Source organism: Solanum dulcamara, chromosome 7 (assembly GCF_947179165.1).
Source record: "Solanum dulcamara chromosome 7, daSolDulc1.2, whole genome shotgun sequence".
Taxonomy (NCBI): domain Eukaryota; kingdom Viridiplantae; phylum Streptophyta; class Magnoliopsida; order Solanales; family Solanaceae; genus Solanum; species Solanum dulcamara.
In genome coordinates, this window is record NC_077243.1 from 9,743,452 (window position 1) to 9,763,424 (window position 19,973).

At 32.1% G+C, this 19,973-nt stretch overlaps 2 protein-coding genes and 1 non-coding gene across 3 annotated transcripts; 1 reads left to right on the top strand and 2 right to left on the bottom strand.

The window, feature by feature from the left end:
* Positions 1–548: 548 nt before the first annotated feature.
* LOC129898098 (small nucleolar RNA snoR69Y) lies at positions 549–644 on the bottom strand. The gene has a single exon (XR_008769014.1). It is a non-coding gene; the product is annotated as a small nucleolar RNA snoR69Y (small nucleolar RNA).
* A 3,640-nt stretch (positions 645–4,284) lies between these two features.
* On the top strand, positions 4,285–8,574 carry LOC129896331 (uncharacterized). The gene is made up of 7 exons (XM_055972197.1): positions 4,285–4,807; positions 4,895–4,981; positions 5,080–5,292; positions 5,503–5,667; positions 6,637–6,690; positions 6,780–6,926; positions 7,948–8,574. The coding sequence occupies exons 1-7, from the start codon at positions 4,580–4,582 to the stop codon at positions 8,323–8,325; spliced, it is 1,272 nt and encodes a 423-aa protein (XP_055828172.1). The 5' UTR covers positions 4,285–4,579; the 3' UTR covers positions 8,326–8,574.
* A 1,307-nt stretch (positions 8,575–9,881) lies between these two features.
* LOC129896641 (arginine-specific demethylase JMJ20) lies at positions 9,882–14,320 on the bottom strand. The gene is made up of 9 exons (XM_055972575.1): positions 13,970–14,320; positions 13,729–13,869; positions 12,723–12,885; positions 12,466–12,583; positions 11,848–11,917; positions 11,666–11,746; positions 10,888–10,944; positions 10,677–10,785; positions 9,882–10,488 (listed from the first exon to the last, which is right to left on the bottom strand). Exons 1-9 carry the CDS (start codon positions 14,177–14,179, stop codon positions 10,064–10,066), a joined length of 1,374 nt encoding a protein of 457 aa, XP_055828550.1. The 5' UTR covers positions 14,180–14,320; the 3' UTR covers positions 9,882–10,063.
* Between the last annotated feature and the right edge of the window lie 5,653 nt (positions 14,321–19,973).

Genomic DNA, 19,973 nt, shown 5'->3' on the forward strand with positions numbered 1-19,973 from the left:
AACTCCATTGTTTGTAGGTACATAAAAAAATATATCAAATACCAAAATGTATAAAATACATGGTATAATATTTTTTTTACCATTAAGAGATTTAGGGAAGGTTCTTTTGAAGATCTTTTGGGTGTGCTTTTTTCCCAACAAATTGGTACAAAATTATCCTTCACATACCTATCAGACCTAACATGCCCCACACGTTAACCCATAGGCTCTATTTTACCCTCTCTTACCGTCTAAATATTAAAAATAATTAATAATTTCATTAATGACGTGTCATTATCCTATTGGTTATCCTAAAATTTAATTAAACTAATTTAAAAATCCCAAAATCCATACCCACCTGCTCCACCCAAAACCCATACCCACCCAGAAAATCCCTATATCCCTTAACTGAAATAAACCCTTCAGTCCAAAATATTTTAACAGTAAAAATCCCAAAATCCCTTCTTAACCATCAGCGTTCATCTCCTCTCTTCTTTACCATCAACGCTCATCTCTTTTTTTTTGAAAATGTCAGAATCCGTCTTCTATTTCTTCTCCTCAACAATTCCATTCCCGTACATATATGTGTTGAAAACAAAGTTTAATACAAGACCTTATTAATAAGGTCTCATAGAGCTGGGATTAATTTCATCATCATTGAAAATATCAACATTATTATACACAATACATAACACAAAAGACCAAACACAAATCGATAAAAAAGTAAAATAATATCTTGATAGGAAAAAAAAAAGAAGGCAAAGCTCAGATATATATGTGTTGGAAATCAAGTTTTTTCTATCGGATTTGAGTCATGGTCTCCAACTTCCAACTCTTCACTTTAGCTTCAGGCAAATTAAATTGAGGTTTTGGGTGGGTATGGATTTTGGGTGGAGCGGGTGGTATGGGTTTTGAGATTTTTAAATTAGTTTAATTAAATGTTATGGTAATCAATAGGATAGTGACACATCATTAATCAAATTGTTAATTATTTTTAACATTTAAACTGTTAGAGATAAAGGTAAAACAGAGCCTATAGGTTAACGTGACTGACATTTTAGATCTGATAGGTAGATGAAGGATAATTTTGTATCAATTCGTACCGTTGAAGGGTAATTTAGGTCCTTTTTCGATTTAAAAATAAAGGGCAGGGCCGTAGGATTGAGCTACTTACTTCCATATCTAGCTACCACCAAAATATAACAGGCAGATATTAGACCAATATAGTGTTGCCAAAAATTTTCAAAAATATTGACAGATGTGTGTTTGATTTTTCAAAAATAATATTTCCTTCGTTTTATTTTATGTCACTATTTGATTTGGCACGGTGCTTAACAAAAATGGAAGAATTTTGAAACTTGTCGTCTAAAATAATCCTTAGATATTTGTGTGGTTATAAATCATTTCATTAAGAGTAAAAATGAAATTGCATAGTTAAATTACTTCTTATTATAATAAGATAACATTCTTTTTTGGACCGACTAACGAGGAAAGGATATCATATAAAATAAGACGAAGAAAGTATATTTTTAAGGAATTTGTTATGGACGTGATAATATTTATGAAGCGACCGATCAATATAGCATTAGTGATTAGACAAACCAATTCTAGGAAGTTTGCGTCTATACACAGTGCATGGATTCTTCGAATATAATGTCGTATTTTTGTTACATCTGTTAAAATGAATAACTTTTAAAAGATAAGAAAGTATATATATATAGACGATTTCTTTTTTAAAAAAACCAATCAACATAGATATACATCATTATTTTCAGCCATTTAGGCATTCAAATTTCAGAAAATTCTCAGACAACGTAACGTTGCAAATATCAAATCAGTCATCAAAAGAAGTTAAAAACATTTGTTTTACTTAACCATTTTGGTGCTTAGCGTTCTCAAAGCAAGAGCAGGTTGACAAGTGAGATATCATAGTAAAAGATTTTACCTTGTTTAGTGCACAATAAATTTTGTAAAAAAGGAACAAAATATTGGGCTGACAACCTACCAAACAAACAATAATCTTTTTTTATTTTTCATCCGGTGTTCGAAGCTCGTGGAGCCCTGATTAAATCTGAATCATGCACTGCAGGCCCATTCAAGGGTGACACTTTCAACAAAATTTTTCCTTTAGGCAAGGCTAGAACCCGAGACTTCTGGTTAAGGATGAAAGCAGTCTCACCACTGCACCACAACTCATATTGGTAACAATCATAAACCTTCCGCATTGCCAACACACACATTACTCCACTTCCACATGTTCCACACTAAATAAGTATTATTTCTGTCTCAGTTTATGTAAAATCATTTGATTTGATATAATTTTTAATTTTTTTTATTATGACTTAAATTTTAAATATTTATGTGATTATAAATTATTTTATTAAGAATAAATGTATCACAAGGAATAATATTTTAAAAATTTAAAAGTCGACGATGGTTAATTCAAGTAATTATTAATGTCAAAACAAGACAAAATATTTTCCCTCCATCACTGAGTTTTATTGTGTTTATGTTTTTCTATTATTTTTTTACTAGGTTGCATGTATTAAATGCTGATCATAATTACGTTTCTATAAGTATATATCACTAAATGCAAAATTTGGTCCATTAGAAAGCGACCCCAATTTTCACCAAATGGAAATTGATCCAACAATTTCTGACTTTGTGCTTAAATTCCTGTTATTCAGTACTGTTTCTTATAGGACATAAGGTAGGTTGTCTTTCCAGACAGCATATTCTTAAATAAATAACTAAACTAATTCATATTTTTTCAAAATTGGAAGTGTTTTTTTTAAAAAAATAAAACTAAAAAATTAAATTTTAATCAATTTTGAATTTAAATGAAGGAATATATGATTAAAATAACAATATATCCGGTGTAAACTCATAAATAAGGTATGATGAGAGTAGAATATATGAGATATTACCTTTATCACAGAGATATAGAGATGTTGTTTTCGACATATCCTCGACTTAAAAATAAAGTATTTCAAAGTAATTTGAAAAAAAATAATACAAAATGAGAGCAATATATAACATCAACGGAACGATTTGAAATGAGAACAACACATAACATAAAGAAGAAATTACGTATTGTAATACCAATAGAATAATTGAAACACATGTTATAATCGAAATCGAAGAAAAGAAACTACAAGAATAGTGTAATACCACTAGCAAGAAGGAACGTCTAGGTATTACCACAAATCCTATCCCGCAACCGCAACAAAACGAAAAAAATACTCAACTACGAACTAATTTTAACTTCTACCCTAATTCGCAACCGCTAAATCCTGTCATCTATAATCATGTCCTCGTAAGTTGAAGATGCGTCATGTTCTATCTAATCACTTCTCTCTAATATTTTATCAACTGCTTCTACCTCTTGTTGAGAATTCATATAATCGATCTCAATCTATTTGAGATTGAGAAGTAGGTGTCTTAGTGCTCGCTTGGATTAACTTATTTTTAGGTACTTTTGGCTTTTAACACTTTTTTAATTTTGAAGGTGTTTGAAAAGATAAAAAATTCTTTTAAGCACTCATTTTTACGCCAATTTTTTTCTTTTAAAAAAATAAGTCAAAAGTAGGATATTATCTACTTAATTACTATTTATAACTTTTGACTTACAAATTACTTTTTATAAATCCATTCAAACGGTCTCTTATTTTTTTTTTATTTCTCGCCCTGTTTTCTATACTCATATAATATAATAGGCCAGAAATTCAAATTTGCGTTCCATAAAATCTATTTATAAAAAGTTTTTAAATTTAAAATCTTTGATTAAAAGTAAAAAAATCTCTTGGTCCTAATTTATTTGATACTTTTTATTTTTTTTTAAATTTAAATTATATAAATTTTGAATTTTTTTTTATTATGTATTTTTTAATATATTAACATAACAAAAAATGTAATTTATATTATTTTTTATATAATTTTTCAATATTTAAATTTAAATTTTAAAATATTAAGCTTATATAATTTAATTTATTTCTAAAATTAATTATATTAACTTTTAAAATATAAAATGTGTCACCTAAATTGATATTGAATGAATAACAAATATGTTGAAACACCAAAATCTCAGTTTGTTAATATTTAATTAGTATCTTTTGAGTGCCTGCAAGTCTGTAACAAAGCTATTATAATAAAGAGTTGGTCCTTACTTTTGACTAGAAATTCAGCAGTGGGGTTAATACTTAATTAAGCCCCACGCCTACCCCCACCCCCACTCTACCCCACCCCTACTTGTCTATTTTAATACAAACTCAGCCTGTGTGTCAGAACACAAAACCAAAGACACACACAAACATATGCGCACACATATATAAAAAAAATCTATACAAATAGAGTTGTTTTTCTCTGCTGTCAAAAATAATTGAATCTTTAAAAAAAATCCAAACAATTTCGAAAAATGGTGTGTGAGTAACCGTGTTTTAACTTACTCTTTGAGTCTTTCTTCCTGTCTTGTTATTGTTTTATTTTTTTTGTTTATGGAAGATCAGCAAGTGTTTCTTCCATGGACAAAATTCTGGAATAAATCCTCTTGTTGTGTTGCTTCTCATTACAGTAGAAGACAACCTCAATACATACACAACAAATGTTAACAGAAGAAACAATCAGAAAAAGACATTCCAAAATCATGACTTCAATCATTTTCAAATTTGTTGCTTTCTTGGTTTTTTCTTCTTCATTTACTACTGTTCTGTCTGAGCATAATACTCTCCCGGCAAATCAAACTTTCCGGCCTCGGCAAGAATTGTTGAAACTCAAGAAAATAAAGAGTTATCTCAAGAAAATCAACAAGCCTCCGGTCAAAACAATTAAGGTATTTTTCTTTCTCTGTTTCTTTTTTCAAGATTTCAGCTTTACAGTCTTTGTAACAAGAAAAGATTGTTTTTTTTTTATGATGCAGAGTCCAGATGGGGATCTAATAGATTGTGTTGTATCTCATCTTCAACCAGCTTTTGATCATCCTCAGCTCAAGGGAATGAAGCCATTGGTAATTTCTTCAAGAAAATAAATTTTCACTCTTTAAGTTTTAAACAGAGTTAGAAGCACAACTTTTTTATTTGATGTGTTCGATTTCATGTAATGCAGGAACCTCCAAAGAGTCCTAAAGCTAATGACACCATGAATGAAATGGAAGAAAGTTTACAGCTTTGGACAGTTTCTGGAGAATCATGCCCTGAAGGAACTGTTCCTATTAGGAGAACAACAGAGAAAGATGTATTGAGAACTAGTTCATTAAGAAGATTTGGTAGGAAAATTAGAAGAGGTGTAAGGCATGACACATTGAGTAATGGTCATGAGGTAAGAAAAATTTCTGCGTACATTTTATTTTGGTCTTTAAAATTACATTTGTTACAAAAAATCATTGTATAAAGTCAACAGAGTCAAAGATGTCACATTCAAGAAGGAACACACATTTCTTTTAAAAGCAAAGTAGGATTTGGACATTACAATGTTAATGTAGAATCTGTCTAAAGGTGAAAATGAAATAAACTGTGTGGTGGATGGCAGCATGCGGTAGCATTTGTGAATGGAGAACAATATTATGGAGCAAAGGCAAGTATTAATGTATGGACACCAAGAGTTACTGATCAATATGAATTCAGTCTGTCACAACTATGGGTCATTTCTGGCTCATTTGGCAATGATCTTAATACCATTGAAGCTGGTTGGCAGGTATCACATTCGAGCAATAAATTTTGAAGTCCCTTGTACATCATTTTGCTATTATAGATATGATACCCGAGTCTAACTTAACCTAGAAATACAACTTATTCCTTTCAATTTGTTTGTCATACCTTTTTTAGACTTCTTTTTAATTTTTTAATTTTAACTTTCCACCTGACTTATTTAACTTATTTAAGACTACAAGATTTAAAATACATTTTGATATATTCCACATATCTTTTGTTGATAATGGCAACATTCAAAAGTTTTCGTAAATTTTTTGAAACGGAGGGACTCATAAAAGAGAGAATTGTTTTTTTTTATTTTTACAACGATAGTGTTTGAGCTAACTTATTCCATCTCAATTCTCAACTGATTCATGTTGAGTACTTATTATGTTTCACTTATATATGTATCAAATAATTCTGCTCGACTTAGACAAATAAAAATAATCACCTATATTTTTCTCGTCATTTTTATGTCTTCTTTGGCCCCCGTTTGTCCTTATAAATATTTTTCCTTCTTAAAAAAAATAATCATAGTAACATTTTCTAGTTATAAATTAATTTTTTGATTAGTTAATTTTCAACATCGAGTGTTTGTTTTGACCAATTTTTTGAGTGATTTTTTTCACTCACGGAATTTTATTTTATTTTTCAAGTGCAATCTCTCTCCCCAAACGAAAATTTTCTAGTTTTATTTAGATTGCTTCAAGTCCAATTTGAACCTACTCTAGTCTTTTCATTTACCCGTTAAAGCAAAGGAAATCATTTTATTGCTGCTAAGCTGTAACAATCACCAGTACAAATGATTAATATTGAAAGTGAAATAGCAGCTAATTTAGTTGTCATAACAAACTAACATCCATATACCACAATAACAGCTAATATTCTTTTACATAAATTTTGTATTTCCTTCTTAGTCAGCAGAAATTTTTAAGTATAATATATATTAATTAAGTGCCATGTTCATATTCAGGTCAGCCCGGAATTATATGGTGACAACTATCCTAGATTCTTTACTTATTGGACGGTAAGCATTTTATTTTTTCTTTCATGTTAGGTTAAATTTTCGTCATCAATACATGAAACTTAAACTTTATATTATAATTCGGAACACAGACGGACGCATACCAAGCTACAGGATGTTACAACTTATTATGCTCAGGTTTCGTTCAAATAAACAATAGGATTGCTATGGGGGCAGCAATATCTCCAAGATCATCTGTCAATGGTAGACAATTTGATATTGGCATAATGATATGGAAGGTATATTTTTTCCTATAACATTTATATTTTCTCATTCTTTTTTTTTAAATAACCTAATTTAAAAAAAGGTTAAAAAGTATTTTAGCTGTTTTGCACTTCCTCAATCACCCCCCCCCCCCCCAAAAAAAAAAAAACACAACCAACCTAAAAATGCTTATGAGGTACGTTTTCTTTGGGCATGCGCATAGGGACATTTTGATGAGCTGACAAAAATGCAATAGTATTAGTATTATATATTATATTCCTACAATTTTTTTTTTAATACAATGTTCAAGAATAGTAAATTGCAAGATTCTCTAAATTGCTAAGAGAAGCATTGCTGAGTCAACTTCTCATTTTCCATCTTCAATTTAATATTTTCTTGCTAGCTGACACCTAACAGCTTTTAGGTCTAACAGTTTAATAGTTTGAAACTACTACTCTTCTTGTTTCCACACTTGTTTCTTTTGGACTCTTGTTTTGCATCGATCTTTTCCTTTTTTTTTCTTTTGGTCTTATGTATTTTAATATGTTCGAACAGATAGTATGTTTGTATTTTTAGGTCATAAGGGCAGTGTCACTCATCCGATTTACGGAATAAATAAAATAACATCAATAGTAGTGATATTTCACTTCTGTCTTTCGGCTCCACTTATACTACACTACTGATTCGGAGACCTAGAACCTTGGCTTAGTAATGAATGAATGAGCTTTCTCCAACAGCGACTTTTGTAGTGTCGGCATTATAAAGCTCACTAAGCCTCGCCTCCCTCTCCTCTCGAATAAGTGGAATATATAGTCGGCGACTTGCTCCTCCATTAGACATTAATGGTATTTCATGAACCTGTTTCAGGATCTCTACTTTTTTAACGGATACCTGTTGTTATCTTTTAAATAAGTTGATTATTTAAAACAAAAATTGAATAAAAGTATAACATATATAGTATAACTTATTGAATAATCAAGGAAAAATAGCTTTCTTTAGCATTAAACTTATAATAAGATTTAAGCAGACCAACTAATGAATTTTTCTTGTGTGTAGGATCCTAAGCATGGACACTGGTGGCTGGAATTCGGGTCGGGTCTACTAGTTGGATACTGGCCAGATTTCTTGTTCAGCCATTTAAGAGGCCATGCAAGCATGATACAATTTGGAGGTGAAATAGTGAACTCAAGATCAATGGGATACCACACTTCAACACAAATGGGAAGTGGACATTTTGCTGATGAAGGATTTAGGAAAGCTTCTTATTTCAGAAATTTGCAAGTTGTTGATTGGGATAATAATTTGATTCCTTTGTCAAATCTTCATCTATTAGCTGACCATCCAAATTGCTATGACATTAGAGCGGGAAAAAATAATGTTTGGGGTAATTATTTTTACTATGGTGGTCCTGGAAGAAATTCAAGGTGTCCATAAAGGGAAAAAAAGAAATTTCATTTTGGTCTTGTAGAGTGTCCTATTTTTAATTTTTTGGTACCACTTGAAGTCTTTTGTATCCCAACTTTGATCTAGGATTGAGAAGGTTTGGGTCATTTCTATGATTCTTTCATATAACAAACTTGGTTTGCTCCAAGGAGCTCATCTATTACTTATTTGACCATCATGAGCTGATGTAAATTTTTGGTGAGAAATTGATAGTATTGAAATTGTGTTTAGTTTAGTTTATTTTTTGTCAACTCAATGGAAATTGTGTGAAGAAAATTGAACCACCACACCTACCATTGGAACTTGGAAATTCAATAAGTCCAAGGTGTAATGACCAAAATGACACTAACCAACATTTTTTTATAATTGTGTTTGGCTCAGTTTCTACGCATCTCACCAACATAGATATTGAGTAACTCTATCCATCAGGCAGTTTGTACGCATCTCACCAACATAGATATTGAGTAACTCTACTCTATCCATGAGGATTTGAACAGAAAATTGAGCCTCAGACCTCAGAAGCTCTAACCAGCATCTTGAGAAACCCATTATGTATCTGTTTTATTCTGTGCCAGTGAGATTACAGATACAGAAATCAAGAAAATTTCATTTTTTGAAATAATTTTTCTAGTGAGATAATGTTGATGGTAGCGTTCATGTAGATATTGCATGTGGGAAGCATAGGGAGAATACAATATAACTGGCATAAGTCTAAGTTGTGAACCTTCCCGGGCATTATAATAATCAAAGAATCCCAAATAAGCCAGATTATTTTTATGATTATAAGAGAAGTTAGAGGGCTAGTCAACCCAACAAAAGCATCCAATAAATTAAGACAATCCAAGTTCACTAATCAAGAACATGGTTTTTATCAAGAAAATATTACTATAAACATAATTTTAAAAAAAAAGGACTTGTAGCAGGGATTTGGTTCTTGTCCTTGTTTGAAAAGCCCAAGGTCAATTTTAGGTAATCTGATAACGTCATACTTGCGAACCACCGCGGTGCATAAAAAGTTGCAAATCTAATTGTTTCAGAATAACTTCAGACCTATGTAGCTGAATTCAATCATTTTTAATGATCGGAACGAACTTCGACAATATATGCAAGAATCTAAGACATTCGGTCTTGAACTTCAATCATATGAAACTTTAAAAAAAAAAAAAAAAAAATATTTGTCAATAGTTAGGCAAGTCTAAATTCAAATAAACTGTTCCGAAGTGGGTAGACCTACAAAAATTCTAAAAAAACTGGGTACGAGTTAAATAACGGTGTCCATTTATAGGATACCCTAGAAATTTTTACATCACTTGAGTCTAGCAACCCAAATGGTCTCCTCCACTTTTGCCAATTGGTACTTTTCTTATACTTTCTTTAACTTCATAACGAAAAGAAAAGTCTTAACACTTTCCAATTGATCTTACTAACTGCTGCTTCAAATTCAGACCATGACTAAAGTATGTAAAACGCAGGAATATTTACTTCTCCAACATGTTCAAGCATTTAAGAAGAAAAAAAGTAGTCGAAGATACTTACCAAATTACATGGAACAAGGATAAACGTTCTTGCTTAATTTGAGAAGGCATAGGAGCCATAACATGGTAGAAACATTAACATGTAAAGAGGGCGATAATAAACCTGATGTATTCCTTCAGAATCAGCATGCTATCCTCTATCGATATGCAAAGAACATGAGCAATTCATATATCATATATATATACAGACATTTCTAATGAGAAAAAGCTCCAGCAAAATTTGTAAAAGCATCATCAATAAAAGCAACTAGGTCTTCAGAACTCAGAACTTGAGATCTAACAAAACTAGTAAACATCAAGTCTGTACGCTGCAATATCATCTCATCTTGGTCATGTATTAGTTCATATGCTTTTCCAACAGCAGCACAGAGCTCTATAAACGAGTGATCCTCCAAGTTTTTCCTCAAGTCAAGTACAACACCTTGTCTGTCACCTATATCTATGGGTTTCATTTTCACAGCGATACTTCTTATTGATTCAAGGTTAAAATATATATGCTGCAGTGGTTTTGATGGTTTCCGACTTGTTTCGTTCTTTACATGGGCAAGTGTATGTAGTAGGACTACATATGCAAAGGCAAAGCGCACAATGAAGATGAAGAAGTCGTAGAAATTCATGCCTACAAAAGAAAAGAAAAAGATAGCTTGGTCGTCAAGATGCTGTTCTCCCTTCTTTAAGTGAACTCACAAAGGAATTCAACAAAAGATAACAAAGCCCTAAACAATTTTTTTAAAACAGTTGTTAGAAGATCCAGCTAAGCCATAATTATCTCGCTGAACATACTAGAACTTTTAATCAAGGGCAGACCTGTATTAGCAGCAAGATTTCGCTGGCAAAGCTCTTCAAAGTCATCACATCCCTTGAGGTCTTCAATGTATTCACAAGCCTCATTGTAATCTTTTAAAAGCAAATCCCACTGATATCACATATATAGATATGATTAGTTTCTGAGGAAAACATAATAACTATATTCATGTAAAAGGATAGTAAGCAAGCATTTTATAGCAACTTCACTTACCACCCAAGATAAATTATATCCATTGAACCAGTTATGATTTATGGATATTGTATCCTCCTGCAATTCATGTATCGTACTTTTAGCTGAATACAACCCATAGATCCTCAACATAAATACAAGAAAGCTTCATCTCAAATGCATTTTCAGCTACATTACATGCCAAGAGTAACTATTTGTCCAAGCCTTCATGGATAGAGTTACCCGGTACTTATACTGGTGGAAAGTAGCAGGTACCCGTTGGAATTAATTGAGGTAAGTGCAAGTTGTCTCACACACCACGGCTATAAAAAAAATTACAGTCCCAGATGAGTAGAATCTACTGTCAACTGTTGTGATAAACAGATACATTAACAAATTATTGACAGAGGATCCCCTTACCAAAATATGTGTATAACCTATCCACCTTAAACAGTTATATCCAGTATATTCAGAAGACATTCATCCGACTCCAAACAATTCATTCTCATCTAACGTGTAATGGATGTAACTAGGACAGTAACCACTTGCCATGAGATCCTTTCTGGAACTCAAGATTGCAATCTTCCAAGAGAGCTGATTACAGCTGTACTTATTTCAATTTTACCACTATAACACCACAGGCAATATGTTCAGCTCTAAAGATAGCAGTGTAGAAAAAAAAAGGAAGTTACGCACTATTACAGTAAGCTACTCAAGTTTTTCAGTTGAATAAGAAGCTGTACATAATTTATACTCTATGAAGAAACACATGCCATAACAAATAAGAGACAATTATGCATATGATTAAAGCGAGAAATACCAGATTATGAACTTGATGATACCATCCACTAGGCACGAAGATTACTTCATTTTCCTCCTGGGTGCACTCCCACCAGATAGCCTGAACTCATGATAGAAGTCAAAAACTGAGAAAACATTTTGAGTCCAAGGAACAAACTGCCAGAGAGACATGCGTCATTGAAAAAGTAACTAGCAAATTACCTTTTCAAATCCAGGAAATTTTGATTGAGAAACATCGGCAAAGATGTTATATACGGAACTTTTCATATTCCTGAGTAAACAAAGAGTATAAACTATGTGAACTCACCGAAGATAGCAAAAATCATTTTCCCTGTTTCCGTAAATTTACTTATAGCAATACAAGGAAGATTTTGCTTCTTTTTAACCAATCATGAGCGGCATTACAAGTTAATAGTTATCAACAGCAATATGAAAGGGAATTCACATAAAAGTTGTCACACAAATGTGAAGAGTTTGAATTTGTAATGCATTGATCCAAGGAACTGATCGTTATTCACACGTCTTTGATGCTTCTATTTCAATATTCTGTGACAGTCATCTATGGAAGATTGTGAAATATGGAATACGAGAAAACTTCTTCTGAGATACATGTTTACGATGATATGGCCCATCTGCTTGGAGCTTGACATCAGAACTTTCAGTGTTTAGCAGCGTACGTTGCTTTCTCAGTCACTCAGACAATTTTTTCCAAATCATTCACAGTTTTAACCCAATCTCATTTCCAAAGTCCGAAAATGTTGGCAGGAAAAGAAAAATGGTTTGAAGAAAGTCCATGGATAAAAAAAACATGTACCACACCTGTCAAAAACTAAGTGATGTTGCCTTGGAGGCAGAAAATACCACTGCTTTTTTCCACAGACATTTGCAGACCAACTGTATGACCTGAATACATCGGCATGAAGAGGTGTCCATGTTCCTGCATCCATTTCTAAAGTTTAAACGCTTCCCAAAAGTTCTAGGTATTTGATTTAAAAACAAACTAATTTATAGCTAGAGCCATGGAAAATAACAACTGTGTCTTACAAGAAAGAAAAATACCGCGAGAATAGTCAGACCTTTTGATCCCATGTATACAAAACGATAGTCAGAGCAACTTATTTCATTTCTCTCACTATATGTATCAGGATCCTTATGCATACGAAATTTGTCAAGATAGAAATTCAGCCAGTCATCAGAAAAGTCTGCGGGGATTTTGTATGCAATATACTCCGGATACTCCTAGAAAGAAGTTTGAATTTTCAAAATCAGCAAGAGAAACAGATGTAATCTACTCAGTTTCTACGTAGGACCAAAGAAAAAGATGGAGATATACATTTCTAATCCTAATCACAATGTCAGTGTGATATACATTTCTAATCCTAATCACAATGTCAGTGTAACCTTGTGACAGAAGAAAATGCAACTCCTAATCTCCCCATTATGATTGAAATATTACAATTTAAAATGTAATCTACTCACTCAGTTTCAATGGAGTGTGTTTTTCATCTTATGTTACACAAGTGTATCCCAATATATAAGGTACATGGAAACAAAACTGCACAAGTAAATGCAAAGTGTATTTCTAATGAGCAAATCAACATGCTACCGACACTTTTATGCTACTATGCTGAAAAAGAGATTTATCGGCTTACTTAAATCCTGAAACAAACATTATCACGGTGAAAAGGAGTACTTGTAATAGAGTCCCTCCACACTATGTTATGTGCTGGGGTTAAATAGTATGCTATATTCCTATATCAACTTCGATTATTGGGGTCGTAGATAATAGCTATCCACAAACCATTATGTCAAACACTCTACATTCTACTTTATGTGTGCTGATAGCATTTAACAAAATTGCTCGTCGTCTGAAAGGACAAATCTTTTTATTGGACACCATTTTTCTTTCTCCAAGAACAAAACAGTCGCATTCCACTATTTCACGGCAGGGGTGGAACAAACTTTACGAAATCAATGATCAATAGCACATATATCAATTGCATCAACAACAAAATACAAAAACGAGATTCACATAACATTAAATTTAGCTATTTTACATTTTGGCGGATCCAAAGTTGATACCTTTACAAAATGCCAGTCCTTCAAATACAATAAAGACCCGCCACCAGCACCACAATCACGAAGCCAATGATCAACAAATTCAGAAACAGTCATTTCTATTCTCTTCTGATCAGTGAACTCTCTAGTCCCACAATCTGTAACCTGCAAATCACCAGCAGGTAATTGACCACAAACACAAAACCCCCCAAAAGAGTCCGAATTAGGGGATTTAATGAATTGGGTAGAAGTAGTAATATCTTACCTGAACTATGGATTTCCCAAAATGGGTAGAGAAAAAGTGAAGATTGGGTTTTCCATTAGGTAAAACCCAATCCTTGCAAGCTCTCCAATCGTCCATAAGTCCTGTAAGAACCACAGGTTGGTTTCGGGCCATATATTTCTCCGCGAACTCACTGTAAGTTACTTCTCTGCCGTTCACTTTTTCAATTCTCCCTCCAACTTTCAAACCCATTTCTATATCATTCGCTTACAGATCTTCCCTCCTCGTTCTTCCTTTGCCCCGTCTCGATGATGAATCTTGATTCTTATGTACTAGCTCCTCCCTATTACTTCTGTAACTCTTATAACACTTAACTCTCCTATGCTTTATAATATTAACCCTCTTATGAAACAAATTAAATTCTCAAAGCAAGGAACAAGACAGAGAGAGAAAAAGAGTTATTATTTGTGTACAGAATTATTTATAGAAAGACAATTGGTTGAGGGAAAAGTAAAAAGTGACATATCCACTTGTTTTAATTATTTTATAATATTCTCTCTTGGATTTCTATAAAAAAAAATAGTGAAAAAATAAATATATATAATTATCCTGAACATCCTTAGATGTTGTGCCTCGTTAAAATTTTACTAGAAAAAATTCAGTGAGAAAAATCCCAGTAAAGGGAAAAAGAGTACACACATCTGGTAATACGCTTTGAGTGCCGCCTCATTAAAAACCTTATCACGAAAATCCAGTGGGACAAAATCTTGGTTAAGGGAAAAAGAGTACAACAAATATTTTACTCCCACGATGAAAATTTCATTTGATATTTTGGAGACGACGCATTTCGATCTTATATCTTAGCTTCTCAAAAGTTGATGTTGACAATGCCTTTATGAATAAATCTGCAAGATTATCACTCGAACAAACTTGTTATATATCAATATCACCATTCTTCTGGAGATCATTTGTGAAGAATAATTTTGGTGAAATATGTTTCATTCTGTCTCCTTTTATGAAGCAATTTTTCAATGGAGATGCACGTAACATTGTCTTCAAATATAACTGTGGGTATTTTGATATCATTTTCCAGGCCGCATCTTTCTTTGATGAATTGTATCATTGATCTCAATCACACATATTCTCTACTTGCTTCGTGAATTGCTATTATTTTAGCATGATTTGAAGAAATAGCAACAATAGATTGTTTTGTAGATCGACATGATATAATAGTTCCTCCGTATGTAAATAGATAGCATGTTTGAGATCGAACTTTATGTGGATCTGATAAATAACCTGCATTTGCATAACCAATAAGGTCTGAACAACTTTTGCTAGTATAAAACAAACCTATATCAATAGTACCTTTTAGGTATCGCAAAATATGTTTGATATCGTTCCAATGTCTTCGCATTGGGGATGAACTATACCTTGCTAGCAAATTAACAGAAAATATTATATCATGTCTGGTTGCGTTGGCAAGATACATAAGTGCACCAATAGCACTGAGATATGGTACTTCAGGACCAAGTAGTTCTTCATTCTTTTCTAGAGGTCGAAATAGATCTTTATCCACTTCAAGTGATCGAACAATCATTGGAGTACTTAATGGATATGCTTTGTTCATGTAAAATCATTTTACATGAAAGAAATAATCCTTAGAAGAAATAGTTTCAAAGGAGAACTACTCCAATTACATCATCAAACTCTATCTATGAAGCCTCTAACACTATCATACGGTGCCGATGACATGTTCATGGCTATCTCAAAAGAAACATAATACTTAACAATAATAAAAGGATAAAGAGTTCCTCTGAATACAAGAAGGACTCACCAAATAGTTGAAAAGTAATGATCTTCAACGATGCGCCTGTTGAGGATCTCTAACATCTGTATTTGCATCATAAATGATGCAGGTCGAATGACGTCAGTAAATAGAATGTACTAGTATGTAAAATGCCAGGAAAGTAAAGATAGGTATCAACAAACTTCTCTCAGGAAGACTCGGCTCAAAACTCAACATCATCTTAACATCAATATGTAATGAAAGTTTAAAAATAATAATAATAAGCAATGCTTACTTACTCAGTTGGGAGTTTCTCTAACCGACAACCATCAATTATGAGCTAGTGATGATACAATGAAGTGATGTCGTTGCCACATCCATCCAATACCTTGCTAGGGTAAAGGACATCACCATCTTGGATCCAATCATCGAAATCCTCTTTTTGGGACTAAGAGGTATAGCCTCCATCCTACGTTGGTTACGTAGTTCTGGAGTTTGAGTCAATTAAACTCTTACCCAACTCGGTGCTCAATACTACTCCCAAAATATGTGCTGATATTAACATCATCATCTAGTCTTATTGGAAAAATATCAAACTCATCTTATTACCTCTTCATCAATTATTACACTTCAAAACATTATTACATCTCATCAAAACATCTTGCTCAAAACATCATTTACTCAAATTCATTTAAACTCAATTCATTTGCTCTTTCAAAACTTAATAAAATACGTATATAGTATTAATTCAAATCACTCTTTTTGTCAATAAATATTAAAAACCAACATCTTTACTCAAAACACGTGTAAAAATATTCATAAACATCAAATCAATTAGGGTTCATAAAAAGTAGCCATGAACAATAATTCCAATAATATGAGAGATAAAAATAATAATAATAATTTCAATGCATAAATATATCTAAATCAATAGAAGAAGAATTAATTCATTTAGAATTCAAGATTTGGATAAACTCAACTATAACTCAATTACAATGAATTTAAATATTGAGCGCATGGACGAACTCAATCCAATGCTATGAATAGCCTTACATACCTGGAATTTGAAGCTTTACTCCGAATTGAAGAACTCAATGATCACTCTCCTTTTCTCCTCGCACTACCCGGGGTATAAGAATCAATGAAATAGTATTTCTACACTCTAAAAACTAAAACTATATTTGAGAATGACTAAAGAAGTGTATAGAGAGAAAAGTTGCTTGAGAAATATTGATGAAAAAAATAAGGAAATAAGGTGGGTATTTATAGGTGTGGAAGAGGGACCTAACAATAAATAAAAATAATTACAAAAGATGATCCTGAAAATTCAATGGAGGATTGTGATCTCATGAATGATGTCAAATGGAAGACTATTAATGTCATGGGTGATATCAAATGGATCTAGATCTTTGCATGGTTGGTGAGATGAACATTCTTTTAACGGAATTCCCTTTATTGGAGCTGCATTTCAATAAGATAACTTCCTAATTAGGATTTTGTGTCTTCATATGAATTGTAGATCTAGAAGATACTTTTATTTTGTTCAAGAATCAACTGATTTGGAGCATCCTACCGTGAGATATGATTTTTCTTCTAAAAATACTCCATTTCATCAAAACAGCATATCTTGTAAAATTAATTTGTTTGACCTACGTATCCTCTGAATCTTAAAATATAGTCTTCATAAAAGTTGTAGGTAATACCGTTGGAGTTATTTAAAAATTTGAATCACCTAATTTAGACTATTCTATTGAAAGTTATGCTCAAAATACAGAAACAATGTCATGTTCGTCGAGAATTGAAACACCATATACAACGTTTTAGGGGGTGTTACAATTTGTCTAATAACTTCGCAAATGCCAAGTTGCATGATGATATGATGCATTTATGAGACCATCTTGATGATGCATGTATGAGACCATAAAATATCTAAACAATCAAATAGGTGGATGAATAGGTCCACATGTATCCCCATGTATAAGCTCTAAAAAGCCAGGAGATTCAATGTCAACCTTCAGAGTTGATGGTCTGACAATTAATTTGTCTTGAAAACAAGTAGCATATAAAAATTCATCATTCGTAATAATCTTCAGGTTCTTTCACGGATGTCCAGTTGAATTTTCAAGAATTCATCTTATCATTATTGATCTAGGATGACCTATTCGATCATTCCATAGAACAAATGTATTTAGATCAGTAAACTTCTAGTTACGATCAAATGTGCTTCAATTGCACTAATTTCTACATAATATAGGCAGTCGACAAAATTGATAATTTTTTAAAAATATATTTCTGGCATGAGACACTCTTTGTTATACCAAGGTATTCAATATTCATTTTATTTAGTGTCTCAACATGATATTCATTTCTGCGAATATCTTTAAAACTTAATAATTTTTTTGGAGATTTAGAAGAGAACAATACATTTTTTATAACAATCTTTGTCCTCTTAGGCAAAAATATAGTAACTCTTTCGGAGTTTTCAATCATTTTTAAATTATCAGAAATTATAGTAATATTTACTTTTCTACTAAGCAAGTAGGAAAAATATTTCTCATCTTTAAAAAGGGCATGAATCGTTTCACTATCAAATATACAATTATCCTCGTGATTGATTATTGATCCACACAAAATTTGAGGTATATCCATATTTTTCTTCAAAAAAAATAAAGTAAAAACATTATAATTAAAACACGACTCATTATACAAATTTTATTTATTTACATGGATTAGAAAAATATAAATATATTATTTAGTACAAACAAATAAAAAGAAAATTATTTAAATATTATCAGGCTTATCAATATTTATATTTTCTTTTGGAAAATTAAAGAAATCAGCTACATCTAGATGCATAGGCTCAATATTGCCTTTAGAGATAAAGTTTATCTCTGGATTATTTTTTGCTCCATTCAAGGATGCCTGATATAGCTGAACCAGACGTTTTGATGATTGGCAGGTCCGTGACCAATGCCTCTTACCTCCACATCTTTGACATATACTTTCTGATTTTTTCTTTGGTATAACTTCTTGCTTTTCAGTCTTATTTTTTATTTCTGATCATTTGTTGGTGCCAAACGAGGATCATGATTATAATTTCTTCTTCGACCACAATCACAACCACAACTGGGGTCATGACCTCTTTCTTGTTGGTTATAGTTTGTCTGATTCACTTCACGGAGTGGCAAAAAACTAATGGGCCGACTATCATGGTTTTTCATTAACAGTTCGTTATGTTGTTCATCAATAAGAAGGTGAGAAAGTAATTCAGAATATTTTTTAAATTTTGCGATATTACTGTTGCAGGAGCATATTCGCGGGTGAAAATATGGAGTATGTTTTTTAAAGTTTGTCTAACTTAGTGATTTCTTGTCCGTATAAATTTAACTGTGCTATAAATCTAAACAAGGTAGAATTATATTCAGTTATATTTTTTAAAATCCATTATTCTCAAATTGAGCCAGTCATGACGTGCTTGTGGAAGGATGACCAACTTCAGGTGGTCATATCTTTCTTTTAGATTCTTCCACAGTTTAAGAGAGTCTTTTAATGTGAGGTACTATAATTTTAACCCCTCGTCAAGATGATGGCGGAGAAATATCATGGTTTTGGCATCGTCTTGACTAGATGCCTTATTGTCATCGATTCTATGTGTATTTTGGTATCCAGTGCCCATGATGAGTATCCTTTCCAGATATGTTAAGAGCAACAAATTCAAGTTTAGAGATATTAGACATTTTAAGAAAATAAAATTGTTACCCTTTTGTTACCTGTTTAAAATAACTCAAAGTGATAGAGTTTTGTATTGAAAATGTGTTATAAAATAAATTAAATTCTCAAAACAAGAAGGAAGACAGAGAAAGAGAGAGAGTTATTATCTGTGTACAAAATTGTGTAAAAATTGGCTATTTATAGCCAATTTAGGAAAAAATAGAAAGGGACATCCACTTGTTCAAATTAGAAAGGGACATCCACTCATTTCAATTATTTTACAACAAAGCTTACTTTTTTTATTTTGATTTTTTAAAATCATTCTCGAAATGTATTTTAAAAATAAATAAATTGAATTTTGGGGTTTTATGGTGTTTTTAAGTGAAGTTGTACACTATTGTGCAGCGGTGAGTGACCAACTTGACTCTTGAATTCACATGATACTATGCCACATATTCCCCTTTTTAGTTTGTCCCTAAAATAGTCTATATCTTCTTGGTTTTTTCCGATCATGCCGTTTTTTCTTGTAACGATGATGGAGCAGGGATC

Coding starts and splice junctions, on each gene's coding strand:
- LOC129896331 (XM_055972197.1), top strand. CDS start 4,580: ATGTTAACAGAAGAAACAATCAGAAAAAGACATTCCAAAATCATGACT. Junction 5,668..6,636: donor CCATTGAAGCTGGTTGGCAG/GTATCACATTCG, acceptor GTTCATATTCAG/GTCAGCCCGGAATTATATGG. Junction 6,927..7,947: donor TTGGCATAATGATATGGAAG/GTATATTTTTTC, acceptor TCTTGTGTGTAG/GATCCTAAGCATGGACACTG.
- LOC129896641 (XM_055972575.1), bottom strand. CDS start 14,179: ATGGGTTTGAAAGTTGGAGGGAGAATTGAAAAAGTGAACGGCAGAGAA. Junction 12,584..12,722: donor TGTATACATGGGATCAAAAG/GTCTGACTATTC, acceptor AAATGGATGCAG/GAACATGGACACCTCTTCAT. Junction 10,489..10,676: donor AAATCTTGCTGCTAATACAG/GTCTGCCCTTGA, acceptor TTTCTTTTGTAG/GCATGAATTTCTACGACTTC.